This window comes from Quercus robur, chromosome 3, assembly GCF_932294415.1.
Source record: "Quercus robur chromosome 3, dhQueRobu3.1, whole genome shotgun sequence".
Taxonomy (NCBI): domain Eukaryota; kingdom Viridiplantae; phylum Streptophyta; class Magnoliopsida; order Fagales; family Fagaceae; genus Quercus; species Quercus robur.
In genome coordinates this window covers 67,138,909-67,158,677 of record NC_065536.1, presented here as the reverse complement: position 1 = coordinate 67,158,677, position 19,769 = coordinate 67,138,909, and the positions used below count along the sequence as shown (strand labels likewise).

Here is a 19,769-nt window from a genome sequence, read left to right as displayed (position 1 = left end):
TGGAATCTTAATTGAAAATCTAAAATAAATTCTAATTGCATCTTAATTCTGTATTATGTGTCTTTCTTAAAATTATAATTTGACACCAAGAGTGTGTTTGGCTTTTTCTTAATTCCCGTAACTTTTTTGCGTAGTCTTTATAAAAAGATATGGTTTTGGTAACTTTTATATTAAATATATTTATATTTTGGTATTTTGCATAGTGTTTGTCTTTTTGAGTTTGCTGATTACTTATTTCATGTATAGAAGGGAAAAAAAGTAATATTTTTTATTTGGTCTGTGATCTGCAAAAATATTGCTTTTCTTTCTGATTGAAAAAAGTGAGATGTTTCTTTTTGTTTTTGGAGTTTGTAAGCTTGTTGAGTTGCCACATATATTGCTAGATTTAATATTAAATTTTGTGTCTTGTACTTTATGGTGCTTACTGTTTTGAAGTCAAAAGTTTAGTACTATGAATTCAAGTTATTCTACGAATTCATAAACGGTATGAATAAAAGTTATCCATATAAATCTCAAAGAATAACATAGTCGTGGATTTATAATTTATGAAGTGGAGGTTATTGATTGGAAAAAAACAATCAATATGATAGAATGTGATCCGGTTTCTTTTTTCAGTTTTCTATTGAGGGAGGTGACATGATACATTAATATTTTTTTTTATCAAATTAGTTATTTATATATGATAAGATAAAGTTACAATATATAAAATAATATTATCCTAATCACATTGATTGATCCTTAGAATTGCTTAATCAGCCATGTGTTCCATAACCATTTTCAGTTTACTTGATAAAATTCTTGTTTAGCTTGAAGAACACTAATGTGAACATTGCTGTTTGTACTTGACAGAGTTTGTCCTTGTTCCTTTTCTAGTTCTTCTAACTATTGAAAGCTGTGTTGGAAGAACACTTCCAAGTAAATTATCTGATAGTACTAAACAGCCCCTACAAACATCTCGACCATATAACATTGCTCATCGAGGTTCAAATGGAGAGTTTCCTGAAGAAACTGCTGCTGCATACATGGTATATATGCCTCCTATCTATATTTAGTTTGATATATGTGATTGAAGCATTAACTAGGATTCCACATTTGTTAATATCACATCTTCTTTTGTTTGATACAAGGGCTTTGAATACTAGCATACATTATTAGATCATCTTTTTCTTCTACCTACTTTTTTGTTCAACTTTTTTACAAAATATTTTTAAAAAAAAAAGCTGTTAAAATATTATATCTAGTTAAAGAATTGCCAAATTGCATGGATTTTAAGTTATCAAGCAACTCCTTTGGTGCTCAACCATGAATTTGTTTGCACATTGGATTGTTGTGTTTATTTTTATATATCATTTTATACCTTACAGTGCAATAATGAATATTCCCTAAACTTGTTATTTGGCTATTGTAGAGAGCTATTGAAGAGGGGGCAGATTTCATAGAAACAGACATCCTCGCCACTAAAGATGGTGTGCTGATATGCTCCCACGATGTAACACTTGGTGATAGAACAAATATTGCAAACTTTAGTCAGTTTGCTGATAGAAAAAGAACCTACGAGGTTCAATATGTGAACATGACTGATTGGTTCGTAGGTATGTATCACAGCTTCTCTTTGTATTTCTTCTACTTTTATGTTTTAAATGTAATTATGAATATGACTTTTATGCTGAATATCTTAATCTCTTTTTCTGTTTTTCATAAATTGTCTAGAACATAAGATACAATTCATCAATCTGAGTCTAGCCAACTTTGATTATGTGCAGTTGACTTTACACTGGAAGAATTGAAGTTATTAGGGGTGAACCAACGGTTCAGTTTTCGAGATCAACAATATAATGGTTTGTTTTCGTTTTTATTTTTAGTAAATCTTCCGAGTACTTATTTGTTCTCCCTACTTTTCTCTGGATTCTATACCATTTGTTGGCTCATAATTTATCTATCATTTAACGATGGCGACTGTTCTACCCCATACCAAGTCGTGATTAAACTTATTTTTTAAACTATATCATCATAATAGAATTGATAGCAAAAGGGATGGGTGGGAGCCCAACCCATTGGCTACTTGGATTTAAAATTTTCAATAAATAAAAGAAAAATTGTAATGATACATTTTCTAAAATTGCACAAGTTGACATATGTTGATTTCCTCTATTTAAGGTATGATTTTGGTTTCCTCTAATAAAAAATTATTAATTTGTTAATCACACATACTGTGACATATTGTTTGATCATGTTTTAAAGATGCTTCTTGTAGTGTTTTCTTCTCTTTTATATAATAGTGACATGTTTGTTTTAGTTATTTTCATAAAGCAAGGTACACTTGGAGTTGTCCAAACTGCCTAATGCCAGTTTAAACTCATTACAACTTGTTTCCATTTTATTATTGTGTCTTTGAGTGAAATGACAAGCCATAATATAATTAAACATAATATGAAAAGCTTAATTGAGTTTAGTTTGAACTTAGTAATGAATGTAATTTTTATTTAAGATTACTAAAACTATCTCATTGATTAACTATAATTTATTGCATACCAATCTGTTTGTTCTTTAGGGAAGTTTCCAATTATCACCTTCGAAGAGTACATATCAATTGCACTGGATGCAAAAAGAGTGGTTGGAATATATCCGGAAATAAAAAATCCTGTTTTTGTCAATCAACGTGTAAGTGATTTTCCTTGTGTCATCATCATAGTTGAAAACTATACCAACTCAACTCATACAGTTTTGGTACTTGAATCAATTAGACAGTGATCATGTATCTCCTTTATATTCATCAACAAACTATGTAGCCAACACCTCTACCAATTGTACAACAGGTCAAATGGTCAGATGGGAAGAAGTTTGAAGACAAATTTGTGGAGACACTGAAGAAATATGGATACAAAGGTTCATATGGTTCAAAAGAATGGCTGAAACAACCTGCCTTTATTCAGTCATTTGCTCCATCTTCACTCACATATGTTGCAAACCTCACTGATTTGCCCAAAGTTTTCTTAATTGATGATGTGACAATACGAACAGAAGACACCAATCAGGCTTGTTCTTTTTTCTCATTCTGGAAATCTGATTGACTTCTATAAATTGACTTCCAAATATGAATCATTTTGACAGTGAATATATATATGGCTGGTATTGTAGTGGAAATCTTAGGTAATATTCATTTAATAAGGTCCATAAATGGCTTTTATGCTTTTAGCTGACATTCAACATATATGAGTGGTAGTGGTGTATTGGGCAGGGAACTCAAAAAGCCCATTAACAGCCTTAATTTGATAATAATAGAAAATAATTTTCAATTTTGTTTTAGAATAATAGATAATTTATTTATGGAGTACATGTTTAGATATAAGTTTAATTATATTTAAGGTAAATTTTGTTATAGGTATGACAATGAAGAAAATTTCAACTACTTTGATAACAATAATTTGATTTCCAAAGGTCTTCTAGGTCTATAGTTGTACTTCAAATAATCTCAAGCACAAACTACATAGTTCTCTTTGTCATGGTTAAAAGTATTATCTTAAAATATTTCAGATAGTTATTTCAAATAGTTGCCCTTTTCTTTGATGGCCAAAAAGGGGGGTCGGGGGTGACTATTGTGACTCACCCCCCTGAACGTGATCATAGGAGCACCCTCCGTTAGAGAATATTGGATTGAGTCATAGCTACTATGGTTGGGGGTGACCAGAGCTACTAAATCAGGGGTTAGCTGCAAGAGGCAACCCCACTTCTCACTAGGGTTTTAATGTGGGATCTCAAGACAACGATCACACACCTTGACCACTAGGCCACCTCTCTCAATGGTAGATAGTTACTTGATGCAGTCACTTTTTATTATATGTTTCATGGAGTAAACTTCTTTCTAGTAATTGCTTTAGCTTTTCTAATAATAATTGTGTTCTTGTTGAATAAATGCTTTGTGCAGACATATTATGAGCTTACTTCAGATAGCTATTTGGATTTTATAAAGAACTATGTGATTGGAATTGGACCATGGAAGGATACAGTTGTTACTACAAAAAACAATTATTTGGATGAAGTAACTGATCTTGTTGCCAAAGCACATGCTCGTGGCCTACAGGTGCATGTCTTTTCCTTAATGCATGATGTTTAAGATTTGTTAGGGAACTTATTAAGCACAGCGATTACTATTATATGTTTTACAAAAACTGGTTAGAACATAATTGATAGCAAGTTCTTTCTTATCATTTCAGGTGCACCCATATACTTTCCGGAATGAAAATTCTTTCCTACACTTCGACTTCCACCAAGATCCATATGTTGAATATGATTACTGGATAAACAAGATTGGAGTTGATGGACTCTTCACTGATTTCACAGGAAGCCTCCATAATTTCCAAGAAAAGACATCCCCTCTCTCCTAAAAATTAAGATAGTAGATTGGACTCTTAATTATGTTGAACTTGTGGAGAAGAACAAGTCCTTAAATGGTAATTTTAGCTTTAGTATCTTAGTTTGCTTTCGATAGGTTATGTTGAACATGTTAGGGAGAAGAACAAATCCTTGAATGGTAATTTCAAACTATCTTCTTTATCTTTGGTTTTAATTTTCTTCATTTTTGAACCTTTATATTCATATTGATTGGGAAATTGTTCAAAAAGTAGCATAAATAAAAATTACCACCACTCTTGTTTATTGTGGTGAGTAGGCTGCTATAAACTCACAAACGTGTGTAGGAATGTCGTTAGCCTGTTGCCACATTTTTCCAAGATAAAGAAACTGTAGGATCATGCCAAATACTCATATACAACTCTATTACGAACTTGTTGTAAAATGGCCTCTATTATCAACTCATATCCAATTTCTGTACACTCATTATCTTAGCCTAAAAGAAGAAAACAATCCTCTTACACACATATACACGGATGAATATATTATTACATAGAACTTAAAGAATAGTTGATACAAATGAAAGCAATAATTAACAAGGGTAGGTGTGTCCTTACAAATAGAGCAATTGACAAACCTTTGGACATATTTTGCAACTAATTGAGGTGCCTTTGCTACTATAGGATCATGTGAACATGGTAAGTGGCAAGATACCTCAACAAATTGTGAAAAAGGTTGTGAATTCTTGTACCCTTATTAACAAAACGACATTCGATAAGCATAGAAATTTGATCCTCTTACTAGTCTTCTCGGCTGGAATCATAAATGGGGTTGTTTCTATAGGTAGAGTAGGATTGTCATTTTAATCATGAACCAATCATAGAAGGAATATAATTTTAGGAAAGCTATTCCAATGGGATGAGATAACTTTCCATCTTAGGCATTTGTTGTGCCCAAAAAGTCATTAGGTTGGAATCTTTTTATTGAATATTTTAATAAATGGATGTCTAGATACAAGAACCATAAAACTATTGAAATTATTCCACACATCTAGTGTATTACACATTCCTCATTTCACATAAAAATAAACCTCACGTGTGAATCCTCCACATAAGATCCATTATGTGAGAGAGAAGCATAGTTCATTGTGTACAAAACTTCTCCTAAAACTGACTATGAAGCACGGACACAGCTGGGAGGGTGCCGCATCGGAGTTCGATGTTGCTTGACGCGGGGTGCGGCGTCCGACATGGTTGCTTGCGCATCGGTGCCGAGTCTGAGCTTTTTTTTTTTTTTTATATCACGGATTCGTGCCGACTCGGCTTGATTTGCGCTGACTTAGCTTGATTCGTGCCTAACCAGGCCGATTCGGCCAGAATTGGACCATATCGACTGAATCAGGTCGTATCGGTCAGTGACTGAAACAGTCGAAATCGGCCTTGAATCATGTCGGAATAGTCGAAATCACTTTGAATGAGGCCCAAACATCCTATATCTGTCATTCCTCAATTTTATATTGAATATTTGTTACTTCTTTTGTGTTTTTATTTTTGTTTTGTGTTTCTTGCCTTCTTCTTTCTTTGTTTTGTGAATTAAGGCATAGTAATGTGTTTTTTAAGAATATTTTAATAGTAAAAATATATAGAAAATATTTTTAATAATTTTTTAATCGCCGCATCCCGCCACACCTGCACCCTACTTTTTCAAAAATTACCGAATCCTGCACCCAAATCCGGAAACGCACTTGTGCTTCATAGAAAACTGACCCTCAAATAGTTGGATTCTAACTAAATATGAGCACTATTTTCCAGCAAAACAATTTCATCCACTAGACCATCCTAAGGCAGTTGATCCTCCATATATTTGCACAAAGAGTTTAAAGCCAATATTCACAAAAAGAAGAATTTATTGGTTTTATTTTAACTTAAAATATATATTTTTAAAAACATAACCATAATCATATCCATTTGCTAAAGACAGCTGACAGCTACATGCAAGTTCAAAATCATTTTTTACCCTTTCTGATGTTAAAATTGGCATGGAAACTGCAGATAAAGAAAGATCCTATACAGCTGGCTATCCATATGATCAACAACTACCAATTCTGTTTGGCTTAAATTTCAATGAAAAATGAACTGAGATACATGTATTGAAATACAATCAAATCTGAATATTTCTCAGCCAATGTCTTTCTTCTGCAGACTATAACCTATTGTAAGGAAACTAAAACCACCACCTTAGAATCAAATCTGAGAGATGCTCCAAAATGGAACTGGGTAAAACAACTGTATCATGCCTTCTATACTGCTATACTTTCTAAACTCTGGTGAATAATTCCAGAAGCCTAAATCTATCTAGCATGATGAAGGCTGAAGTTGTTTCAACCTATGTACAACTTGCTTCATGGTAGGCCTGTCAGAGAGGGACTCACCAGTACATGTCACAGCCAAGTGCAAAGTGCTCACCAGATCATCATGGGGACCTGCATCCCATAGCCCAGCTGTGAAGAACTCCTTAGTTTGATCCATTCGTAACAGCATGCATGCCCAAGAAACAATATTGAAACCATTTCCATGTGAAGAAAATGATGGATCCAAGGCTTTCTTATCTGATAACAATTCAAGCAGCACGACACCATAGCTGTAAACATCAGCCTTCTCAGACACACGACAGGTCATAGCATACTCAGGCGCTACATACCCAAATGTTCCTGCTACACCAGTTGTTGCATGGGTTTCAGAAGTTCCCAAAAGCCTAGATAAACCAAAGTCAGACAAATAAGCATTGAAGTCATTATCCAACAATATATTACTCGGCTTGACATCACGGTGTACGACACGCGGAACACTTTCCTCATGCTTCTCGTCATGCAGATAAGCAAGTGCACGGGCTATATCCAGAGCAATCTTGTGAAGAATCTTCCATTCAACAGCTCTTCTGACTCTTTCCTTAATAAAATTTTCCAAATTACCTCCAGGCAGATAATTGTATATGAGGAACATCTCTGTTTCACTTGCATGGAAACCTATTAAAGTTACGAGATTAGGGTGTCTCAACCTCCCAAGAGTATTTACCTCAGCACAGAGCTGTTGAACACCTTGGAACCTTCCGACAGCAAGCCTCTTTACAGCCAATATGATTCCTGGAGAAATTTCAGCCTTGTAAGTGCCCCCAAAACCTCCACAGCCAATGCTATTGCTATTACTGAAATTTCCTGTTGCTTGAACAATATTCTCAAATGTCAACGGAACCCCAATGTCAGTGAAAACTTCAATTGCTCTAGATTCAACCTGGACCCTGGAGTTTGGTACCCATTTTCTTGTGTAAAAGAAAAGGACAATTAGAGCTAGAAGAACAAAGACAATGACTGAAGCAGATGTTATGGAAGCAATCTCGATTGGGCTAAAAGTAGCTGATCCTGGATTAGCTTGGGAATCCCCATTGCTATCTGCCTTAGCTGGAGATGATGCCATTAAGGAGGCTATAGGGCAGGAGGAAAGGAAAGGGTTTCCAATGAGCCCACTACAATTCATCACATTAAGGTTATGCGGAAATGGCCCAGACAGGTTATTGAAGGATGCATTAAAAGTTGACAGAGATTTCACACTAGCCAAACTGGAGGGTATCTGCCCAGAGATTTTATTATTGTTGATCAGAAGAACATTTAAATTTCTCAAGTTCGCAATGCTTTTTGGAATTTCACCAGAAAGAGAGTTTGACGAAAGTTCTAACACTTCAAGGGAGCGCAACCTTGCAAAGCTAGATGGGATGGTGCCAGTCAGGTTGTTACCAGCCAGGGAAAGATGCTTAAGATGCTTCAGATGACTAACACCAGCTGTAATCTGACCATGCAATTTGTTCCCACTCAAGTCAAGAACAACAAGAGATCTCGAATCCCCAATACTTTGCGGTATTGATCCAGAGATTTGATTCTTCGAGGCATCCAAGAATTGAAGAGATCTGCACATTGGACCAATCTTCAAAGGAATATTACCAGAAAATTTGTTATTGCTAACATTAACAATCATTCCGTTTAAGCCATTACATTTTCCAAATAGACTTCCAGGAAATAATCCATCAAGCTTGTTTCCACCAGCAAGAAATGCATAATCAGTCTGCTTGCCCAATCTCTCTGCTGCAATCGGAAGCCATTGCATTGGACCAGTGAAGTTGTTCCCACCAAAATTATGAATCACAAGTCTAGCACCAGAAAATGGAAAAGGAGCTGTAAGACGGGTTTTACAAGTAAAGAATGACAAATAAGCAAATGCAGTGCTGTCAACTCCAACAATCAATGAGGGCAAACAGGAACACATGCTGTAATTAAATTTTGGGATGGGCCCTGACATGAGGTTCCCACTAATGTCAAAAAATGTCATACAAGGAACTGGAAGTTTATTATCAAGCTCTCCAGTAAGCTTATTTGAGCTTAAATCAAGAAAATGCAGCTTCTTGCATCTCTCAAATACACTGGTGATCCCTCCGCTGAAAAGGTTTTGAGCTAAGTTCAACATTTCCAAGTTCTCACAACTACCCCAGTTGCTTGGAAGCTTCCCTTCCAGATTTGCCCTTGGCGCCCAAACTATTCTCAACTTTGGAAGGGTTGTGATTTCCATAGAAATGGAGCCTTCGAAATAATTGTACTCATTTGGGGCAGCATTCAATGAATCTCCACTCGAATTCCTGTTGGTTTGGGGTGGATCAAAAAGATTCGAGAGGACAAGAACTGACAAATTGACACAATGTCCAAGCTCAGCAGGAATTGGACCGCTAAGGCTGTTTCTAGAAACATCTAGAGTTTCAAGCATCCGAAGCCGACCAAGCTCACTAGGAATGACATCACCAAACATGTTAGAAAACAACAAAAGTGTCCGTAACCGCCAACATTTCCCCAAACTACGCGGAATCTGACCAACTAGGAAGTTCCCTGACACATCAAGATGTTCAATACTACTACAACCATTATTATCTCTAAACACTTCCTCAAAAGCCCCAGTTAACTTATTTTGAGACAGATAAAATTCCTTCAACTTCATAAAACTACCCAAAAATCCAGGAATGGACCCATTTAATCTATTACCAGCTAAATTCAAGACCTCCAAATTCACACACTTGGAAAATGAAATAGGAATCTCACCCTCAATTCTATTAAACCCAAGATTCAAAACCCTCAAATTTCTCAAACCCAGAAACCCCACAGGCAAAGTTCCAGTCAACAAGTTATCTTCAAGGTCAACCACCTCTAACTTCTCTAAACCCCAAATTTCAACAGGAATGTCACCACTAAGACCATTACAAGGCAGTGATAAAACTCTAAGTTCAGTGAGTTTCCCAACCAAAGGTGATAACTTTCCCACTAGTTTTCCACTACCCCCACTTGAACAACAACAACAAGAAGTTCTTCTAGTTCTTCTAATCCCATCTAAATATGGAAAAATTCCAGAAAACTCAGAGCAAGAAAGTGGTTCAGAACAGTTACCTCTGCCAGTGATATTGAGAGAAAATACCCTTGAATTTGAGTCACATGAGACTCCAAACCATGAACAGTGATCTGGGTTGTTGGTGGAGTTCCAGCTTGAGAGAATCCCAGATGGGTCAGAAGCAGAGTTCTTGAATTCCAGCAGAATTGATTTCTCGGAAAGCGCTTTCCCAGAAACCAAAACAGAGTGACAAAACAGAGACAACAGCAAAAACAAAAACAAGACTTTGGTTTTCTCAGTCTTAAGCAACATTTGGCATTTCATTTTTTCCCTCGGTTCAAACTTCAAACTCACAAGCACTTGTAAAAAGGTAAGAAGCTTTAAACCCCTCCCCCCACAAAGATATAGAGAGAGAAGAAAAATGTTTTCTTTGTTTTTGGAAAACACTGATTTCAAAAAAAGAAAGTGTTTTTTTTTTTTTTTTTTGGGTTTTGGTTTCTGAATTCTATTACTTCTTCTTTGCTCTCTGATATGCCTTTGAATTTTTTTTTTTTTTAATGATTTTCTTTTTCTTTAACTTCCACGGCTGTTTTTGTTGTTGGGGTGCAAAGTGCAACATGTGGGGTCCAGTGGAATTCAAAGGTTGTGGTGTGGGACCCACTAAAAGGTACATGCTGACATGGCTCCTTACCGTTGGAAAAGAGGTTAATGGGTCCCACAAATGTTTGTACACGTGGAGTCTCTGTGCCTGACCGTTACTCAAGGCTTCTAGTCAACTCAGCATGCTGATCTCTATGCACCTTTTAAAAAAGAAAAAAGAAAATGATTTTTTTTACTATTTTCCTTTTTAAAGCAAAATCTATTGGATTTTTGTAAAATCCATAAATGTAGGATCACAATTTTTATTGATGTGAAGAATTAAAAATTGATATTTAATGGTTTCTCAAAAGAAGAAGAAGATATATAATGAAATTTACATCATCAAGACTTCATGTAAAAGTACTACTATTTATTTATAATTATTGATGTGACGTATCAAAATTGGTAAATAATGAAAAATAAAATTACATCATTGATGAGTTCATGCAAATTGATATATTTCTAATTTGTTTGCTTTTTAAATGACATAATTTTTTTTTTCTCTTTTGAACTTGGTAATATGACCACAATTTGAAATTTATAAGATTCTTTAAAAAAAAAAAAAAATGCTAACAAATGCCCTTAGAATATTAGTTAACATTCAATTTAAAAAAAAATTTTATGGGAAAAGAAAAAAAAACAATTAATATTTTGATTGTTTTTTTCATTTTCCATAAAAGTGGTGTCAAAATTTTCTTAAAATGAATTGTTAACTAATATCCTAAGGGCACTCGTTATCATTACAAAAAAAAAAAAAAAAAAAAAAGAAAAAAAGAAAGAGAGATAAATCTATAAAGATGCTCTTAATAAATACCCTAATAAATACCTTAAGGCACACGTTATGAAGTATTAAATATTCAATTATGAGCTCTTATCCATAATTTTAAAAAAGAAGACATATTTGTTTATTGGTTTGCATGCTTAAATATACTATGGATGTGAGAACTTTTCTTGATATCTGTGTACATTTGCTAACATTTTCCTTTTAAAATTACTAATTTAAGTGGCACATGCAAGACACGTGTTACTGCTTGGGTGAAAAAATTAAGGTAGAATTTTTATCTGGAGAAGTATAAAACTACATACATAAAAAAAAAAAATGTATATTATATAAAGTTAATCTCATTCATATAAGAATTTTGGTCACATGCAAAGTTAGGGTAACTATTTAACATATAAATATCTATTTTACCATGATAGTTTCTTAGTACCCATTTGCTAAATGTAATATCCACTCACTAAAAATTTCTAAGAATGATAAAGAATATCATCTTCCAAAAATAAGCAACTGAATTTTGCTAAGATATTGCTACAATATTTAAATTTTTGCAACGAATGATGTCATATACTACAATTGAAGCTCTTCATCAATTACCTTCAACCATACATAATGAAAATTGTTTTCATTCATACTTTCTTCTTTATCATTCTACATGAGTCTAGATACAATGTTTAACTTAGTTTTTAATGAACACCTATTTTTGGCAAGAAAACAAAAAACAAAAGGTATGTGTCATCAATTTTTTCATTAGATAAATTATAAGTTTTGAAGTTCTAAACCTAGAAAATCAATGTTCTCTAGTTAAAAAATAAAACACCTTATATCATCATTCCAACTTTCCAAGCATCACTACCATTTAAAACTCAAAATACATGAAGAAAATTTTTAGGATGTTAAAATATAGTGGGAGTATTTTAGACATTACACAAAGAAATATTTTAAGAATTATAAGTTTTTATTAGAGTTTAACTGGGAAAATAATAATATGACATATTTGCTATTTTCCAAAATATTAAAAGGAAAAATGCTTGATTTTAAATTTAAGGAGGAATTGTGAACTATCCTAAACATAAATGATGAAAAGTGTTTTTATCTCGAGTTTTTGTTTTTGTGTAAAACAATGTTTTTACTTAAAATGGTGTGTAAAGGAAAAAAAAAAAGTCAACCAAAGAAATCTATATGTGAAATAGTGAATTTTGGCTCAATAAAGTTGACTAAGCAAAAAAAATAAAAAATAAAAAACTCTAGAAACACAACAAATGACACATCATTTTCATAACATCTCTATAATTTTGCTATATTTTATTTTGACATACAAAAAATTGACATCTCAGTAGTTGTGAAAATATATTATGAAAATAATGCGTAAAGAAAAAAAATAAAAAATAAAAATCAACCAAAGAAAACTGTATGAGAAATAGTGAATTTTGGCTCAACAAAGTTGACTAAACAAAAAAAAAAAAAAAATCTAGAAACATAACAAATGGCACGACATTTTCATAATACCTCTATAATTTTGTTATATTTTATTTTGACTTATAAAGAAGTGACACCTCAATAATTGTGAAAATATATTATGAAAATTATGTGTAAAGAAAAAAATACAAAAAGTTAACCAAAGAAAATTGTACGTGAAATAGTGAATTTTGGTTCAACAAAGTTGACTAAACAAAAAAAAATTCTAGAAACACAACAGATGGCACAACATTTTCGTAATACCTCTATAATTTTGTTATATTTTATTTTGATTTATAAAAAATTGACACCTCAGTAGTTGTGAAATTATATTATGAAAATGGTGTGCAAAGAAAAAAAAAACAAAAAGTCAACCAAAGAAAATTGTACGTGAAATAGTAAATTTTGTCTCAACAAAGTTGACAAAAAAAAAAAAAAATCTAGAAACACAACAAATGACACAACATTTTTATAATACCTCTATAATTTTGATATACCTCAGTAGTTGTGAAAATATAAATTTCACAACAAATCATAAGTAACAGGTTGTTACGAGTTGTTATTGGTGGGCAAAAAAATAATTTCATTGGTAAGTTTAAATTAGAACCAATAACAAATTACCACCTATAATTTGTTATGAAAGTGTTGTGAATGTAACACATTTTTTTTCTTCACAATATATTTATTTTTAATTGTGGTTGGTTCTAGTATGATATTTTATTATTTTATTTGGCCTATAAGGAATTAATATCTCAACAATTGTGAAAATATAATAGCAATTTTTTGTATTAATATTTTATTATTTTAGGGTAATAACTCATATGTATATAAAAAATTAAAAAAATAGAAAGCAAATTCAATAGGCAGTATTACCTAAAAAAAAAAAAAGCCAGAAAAACTGTGTGAATTGAACAAATCAAAAATACTGTAACTTTACTCGTTCACTTTTATTTATATATATATATATAAAGAAGTATAATTTTATATAATCTTGACCCATGTCTAAAGAGCACAAGTTAACAAAAGTCATATATATAAGTAGTATATGATCACTGTGAGAGTAATATTTCTCCAATAAAATCTTATCGCTTTTAAGTTTTAACAAGAGTTATGTCCCTAACATCCCATCCTAATAATTCACACCTCATAATATGATTTTTTTTCAAATTTATTAGTAAGTCCTGTATTTCCTTTAAAAATTGGTGAATGATGTATAAACCTGTGCTTAACTACTTCTAAATGCAATTTTCTCACGGGATTGAGGAGGGAAAAAAAAATGGTAATGGCTAGATTAAAGAATACATGAACAAAAGCTTTGACTTATTAAATAATTTTAACATGCATGTCAAAACAATACAAATCAATGGACAAAAACAGTAATTTAGTGATTTTTAATATAAGATTTTCTCTTCCCAGCATGAAACCATGGTTGATCCTTCATTTTATGCTATTTTATTATGTGTACTTTCTTTCTTTGGCTTATTAAATAATTTTAACATGCATGTCAAAACAATACCAATCAATGGTCAAAAACAGTAATTTAGTGATTTTTACTATAAGATTTCTCTTCCCAGCATGCAACCATGGTTGATCCTTCATTTTATGCTATTTTATTATGTGTACTTTCTTTCTTTCTTTCTTTTTTTAGAGGATTCTTAGTGCCTATTTGACAGGGTTGTTTAAAAGTTCACTTTTTTAAAGTATTGACTTTTTAAATCTCAATTTTTTGTAGGTCAAATTTTCAATTAGTCTAGCTTTTGAAATTATTTTAATACATGAATTACAAGAAAAGAAATTGATGATGAAGACTGGACCTGTTCTTAGTTTGGTAGCTAAGTACATTCTGATTTTGATAATTAATAATTAAAAAATATATATATAAATTTTTGTCAACAAGATTCTCTCTTTCAAATCATTCATAAAATAAAGAATTGAGGGTGTTATCTAAATTATTATTTATTAAATAGTCAAACAATAATTTTTCCAATCATAGAATGTTTGCTGGCAGAGAGACAATCATTTAAAATTGTGAGAGAATGGATTTCATTCAGTGCAACTTTGTTCATACATCACACCTAGAGTAAGCAAACCAGACTCCCTTAGATTTGTCTACCATCACAACAGATTTCACATATTATTTTACTGAGGTGACAAGTTTTGAATGATAAATTGATATATTCCGTTGGTGCAGATGAAAATCAATAAATATTTATCAACTCAAGCATTATCAACACTGTTGTGTTTGTAACAATACTCTAATTTTTCATATAATATTTTATGATGTGGTCAAGTATCAAAAGAACTAGGAGTTTGAATTTCTAGGAGTTTGAATCTCTCTCCCCACTTATTGTAATAATGTGTTTGGTGTTGATTTCTAAAAAAAAAAAGAGTGTTGTCAATGGTAGACCGAAATGAAGAAAAAAAAATGATGTTACTCAAATCACAACAAGTCATGTCAACAGTTATGAAAAATGTTATATCCTTACGTTACAACATTTTTAACAATAATATAAGCAAGAGCTCATATTAATATATTTATCACAGTGGTTTTTTGGCTTCCACACAAAATTCAAATTGATTAACAAGGGATCTGATGGGTAGCCCTCTCCCTCAAATGATATGAGTTGCCTACTTGATCCAATAATTATTTCATAAATCAGATATACACCTTCCTTCTTATAGTGTGTGGACCTTAGATTGTTCATTTATCAGAGATTGGGAGTGGAGCTACATATTGGAAGCTCTAACTAGTACAAGAAAAAACCACACTTATTTCTTCCCTGAATCCATCCAAACATCATATCAACATAGGTCTGGAAATCCCCAGCCATTGCTGCTGTTAACACTTTCTTCTTGATGCTAAAAAAAAGAGCCAATTCAAATAGGATACCATAATACCAAGCAGCATATATAGAGAATGAAAAATAGAATCTGAAACCTGAAACTAGATTAGAAGAAATTATTCGGATTGAAAAGAATAACTGCAAACTTTGGGCCTTTACATCTTGACAGGACTCCTAATGAGAATCTGCATACACATTTCATTCTTGCCTCAGTTCTAAGTACCTAAAGGAGATGGCTAGTCACTCATTATGAACAAGGAGGCTTAGCACTCGCGTTCTCAACAACAATGAGCACAAGGACGACAATGAACACAAGAACAATAACTACCACCCTGTTGCAACCAAGAAAGGAAAGGAAACCAACATTTTGCAGTCGATTCTGAAGCCACTTTTGGGGATAGTGGCTTCTGCTGTTGCCGCTGTTCCTCATCTGCATTGAAAACAGCAGTACTTTCCACTACTGCAAAACTGCAGTGATCCAAAACAGACTGAATTAATGTATTTATACAGTTGACACTAAAGAGTGTACTGCAATATACATAACATTGTGAAATCATAAAGTTCAAGAAAACTGGAAAAGAGATCAGAGGTATAAAATTAAGAATACAAACTACAACAAACGAGTTTAAAAAACAATGAAATTACTAAGGGCGAAAATAGAGTAAAAAGGATAGATTTGTTTTCAATTGATACTTGCCATTAAATTATCATAGATAAAGAAAGAGAGGCATACATGGTAGAAGAATGACAAGAAAATACTTTTCGGCTACAGTTCCAACAGTAGCAGAACGCCCAGCTACAATTAGAACAGTAGCAGCTAGGCCACCTAAAGTAGCAGCTTTGCCATATACAGTAGCGGAACGCCCCACTACAATTGGAACAATAGCACGATGGCTTTGCATGATTCGTCTTTCTGCATCACAAAAAGGGTATATTCCACATTGACAGTATTAGGTTTGGTGACTTTCCTTTTTAAATGTGTTACATGTATTATACATGTATACTTGTGGATAAGAAAGAAATGTATAACTTCATACAAATGTGCATACGCCTAATTATTGAGGCACATCTAATGCTGACTCATATACACCACAAGTCTGCAAACATACATATTTCTGTGAATTAAGCATACATGTATATAATTATGAGCATGTTTGAGATAGATATGATGGAGTGAATACTCATTCATTCTAATATGCATATGAAGCATGTCCATCCATCTCTAAGTACAGTGGAAATCAGCAATGTTGGAAGAGAAAATGTGTATTCAAAGATTAAAAGTGTTCACAGTTGAAGACTGAACATAGACTTACACAGGGAAAGCAAAAGATTCTGCACTGTTTCTGGTATCATCAGAATTTCGGGAGGGGCTAGAGGAATTCCTGGATACTGCTGGACGTGGCACATTTTGCAAGTTTTGAGCTTCTGTACTTACTTTTGCTGCATCATTGCTGTTCTCATCAACCTCTAATGTAGCTCCACCTATTTTTATTTTCTTTTTGTCAATTTCCTCTTTTGGAACGGAAGGGATTGAGCTGAGCTTGGTCAACTCACCTGATTTGCTCAGTTCATCAGATTTAAAATCACCAAACAAAAACATACGATCTTTCGAGAAACTATTGTTCCCTACATGAAGGCTAAACAATGAGTCATTGGAAGCAACACTCCAATCCATTGGTGTTGTGGATTTGCTTGTTTCAAAAACAGAACGTGGAATCCTAGAAGGATCATATCCTACTGAACGGTCCATCACTTGTATCTTAGGGGATTGTGTAGGAGACATACTCTGCGCCACTGATTCATGGCCTACATCAGAAACTGGAGTGGATCTGTTACTGGAAATGTCAGTTTCTTCTTCTATTGCTTCATGAGGAGTATCAGTGTTAGGATTTGGAAAGGAAGAATTACTTTCTCCAGATTTGGGGACTTTATTTATAATTATTTGGATGACATCTTCCAATGACGAATCTGATGAAGAAGTAGGCCCTAACTTTTTGGCTAGGGCATGTTGATTGGCTTCATTAATGGCATCCTCTTGGTGAATAGATGAATGGTTACTGCTATCAGTTCCATCAATAACTTCTGTCATATCTATAATATCTGAACAAGTTTCTGAATGCTTACTGCTTCCGCTTCCATCAATAAAATTAGTCAGATCTATAACATCTGAACTAGTTTCTGAATGCTTACTGCTTCCGCTTCCATCAATAACAACTGAACACGTTTCTGAATGCTTACTGCTTCCGCTTCTATCAATAAAATCTGCATGTGTATGTGTTTCCTCATGCTTACTTTGAGTCCGAATAATAAGAGATGGATGTATTTCAAATTTTTCACTGCTTCCGCTTTCACCAAGACTTTCTGAATGTGTTTCTGAGTGCTTACTACTGCTTTCATCACTGATCTCTAGAAGTATTACCTTATACCTTCCACTCCCATCCTTCAACTCCATACCTGAAATAATTGACAGCATTAAGATTCCAATGGTCTTATCCTATATTCTAGTTTAATTTCCCTTACGATGAAAAGAAAATTTGACTTGGAGTGCATTTCCAAGTCAAATTCAAGTATGAAGGAAAAAAGAAAAAGAAAAAGAAATAATTATTGCATTTGGATTTTCACATGTATGATACACTGATTGTTTTTATTTATTTTTTTTTTTATAATCATAGAATGAGGTAGCATAAGTCACTAAACAGATGCATACATCAATATCAAGTAATTAGCAAACTTAAAAAGAAATGAGGAAAATCAGAGGGGATCAGTAATCAATTGATAAACAAAAAAACTAATGCAAGCTCAGCTGACTTAGTTTACTAATAGGTACACAAGCACAACATACATAAGAGGATTAGTGATCCATCAACATGGAATATATGATCTCCTCTCTTTCAACCACAACTATCAATCATTATAATGAAAGGCATAAACAAACAAACTGAAGAATTAAGACATACTAATTGCATTCAAGCTCATGGATTACAAAAAAAAAAAGTTACATTGACCGATCTAAAGAGGGTTCTTACATCCAATAAGCTGACTTTGTTTTAACTCAGACTAGATGCATCTAACTAACCATCACTGCCCCTAGACTAAGATCTAACGTGTGTTCATCACATAATAGTATAATACCAATATTGCTGCTCCTGCTGTTATACATTTTTATCTCTGCTTAATTTGTCGTTTCCAAATCCATCATTTGCACATTTGTACAAAAATCACAATAAAAGAAACCCAAATAACATGAAATGAAAAAAAAAGGAAGAAAGATTATATTTCAAACTGCATTTATAATAATCATAATAACAAGTTCAATTTATTCTCTAACCCTTTTTTTTTTGGCATCATAATACTATAGGAATAGTGTAGATGCTATATACCATGATTTGTACACAATCATGATAGCTCATGGTATTATACAGAATTGCCACACTATCTATGTTATTCCTATTATACTGTAAATACTATGTACCATGGTGTTGTATGAAATCACGATAACCCATTGTATTATACAATACCAATATGTCTTCACTATGTTCAGTGCTTCTGGACAAAATTGCGATAGCCCATGGTATTGTACAAAACCACTACACTATCTATGCTATTTCTATAATAGGAGCATTGTTGAATACAAGCAAAATAATAGGGATAATAAAAATCTATGTATTCTCATTTATTCAAAACAAGGAAATCATTATCAAAACTCACTTTTTTTTTTTTTTTGGGGTGATGAATGAGAAAATTTACAACAAAACTCACTCTTAAATCATAGAGAAGCCCTTTGGTTCCGGCTTCCCCACTGCTGAAATCGAAGCACTGGAAGCAGCACCGATGATCAGCAGCTTCTTCTTCACCTCAATCCAATCTGATATATCAAACCCAATAAATAAATCATACAGATAAAAATTTTCAAAGCAAAAAAAATTGAATATTTGGGTAAAAAACAAAACCCCAGATTGTTAAAACTCTCAAGTGTAATGAAGAATCAGAGCAGAGATTTGAATTGCAAAAAATACCTGAAATCAAAATGCAGTGTATATATATATATATATATAAATAATAATAAAAAGATTGGATTTTGGTGAAGAATATATGAAAAGATTTAATTTAATTTTTTTAAAAAAGGAAGAAAAAAATGGAGGAAGTGAATGAATTGGGTAATGGATAATTAGGGTTTGGATTTGGGAAAATGAAATCTGAGGCCTTGCTAGAATTTCGGCATTTATTTTCAGTATTTTTCTCACAAAGTCTGAATAAGAATAACAGCTGTTTATCTGGGTT

The 19,769-nt window shown here is 32.9% G+C and overlaps 3 protein-coding genes across 4 annotated transcripts; 1 reads left to right on the top strand and 2 right to left on the bottom strand.

Moving 5' to 3' along the window:
- Positions 1 to 827: 827 nt before the first annotated feature.
- Positions 828 to 4,399, top strand: LOC126716456 (glycerophosphodiester phosphodiesterase GDPD6-like; the record flags this gene model as incomplete). The annotated part of the gene is made up of 7 exons (XM_050417284.1): positions 828 to 1,025; positions 1,409 to 1,592; positions 1,764 to 1,838; positions 2,552 to 2,661; positions 2,817 to 3,035; positions 3,926 to 4,081; positions 4,215 to 4,399. Coding segments are annotated over 7 exons (1,113 nt in total), but the record flags the coding sequence as incomplete, so codon positions are not given.
- Positions 4,400 to 6,435: 2,036 nt separating this feature from the next.
- On the bottom strand, positions 6,436 to 10,297 carry LOC126719027 (LRR receptor-like serine/threonine-protein kinase RPK2). Its single transcript, XM_050421513.1, has one exon. It carries the CDS (start codon positions 10,092 to 10,094, stop codon positions 6,705 to 6,707), a length of 3,390 nt encoding a protein of 1,129 aa, XP_050277470.1. The 5' UTR covers positions 10,095 to 10,297; the 3' UTR covers positions 6,436 to 6,704.
- A 5,162-nt stretch (positions 10,298 to 15,459) lies between these two features.
- On the bottom strand, positions 15,460 to 19,769 carry LOC126719026 (uncharacterized). 2 transcript variants are annotated; one of them, XM_050421511.1, is made up of 5 exons: positions 19,505 to 19,769; positions 19,248 to 19,353; positions 16,802 to 17,942; positions 16,222 to 16,401; positions 15,460 to 15,956 (listed from the first exon to the last, which is right to left on the bottom strand). In XM_050421511.1, exons 3-5 carry the CDS (start codon positions 17,938 to 17,940, stop codon positions 15,767 to 15,769), a joined length of 1,509 nt encoding a protein of 502 aa, XP_050277468.1. In that variant the 5' UTR covers positions 17,941 to 17,942; positions 19,248 to 19,353; positions 19,505 to 19,769; the 3' UTR covers positions 15,460 to 15,766. The 2 variants fall into 2 exon arrangements, with proteins under 2 accessions (XP_050277468.1, XP_050277469.1); XM_050421512.1 differs by lacking the exon at positions 16,222 to 16,401.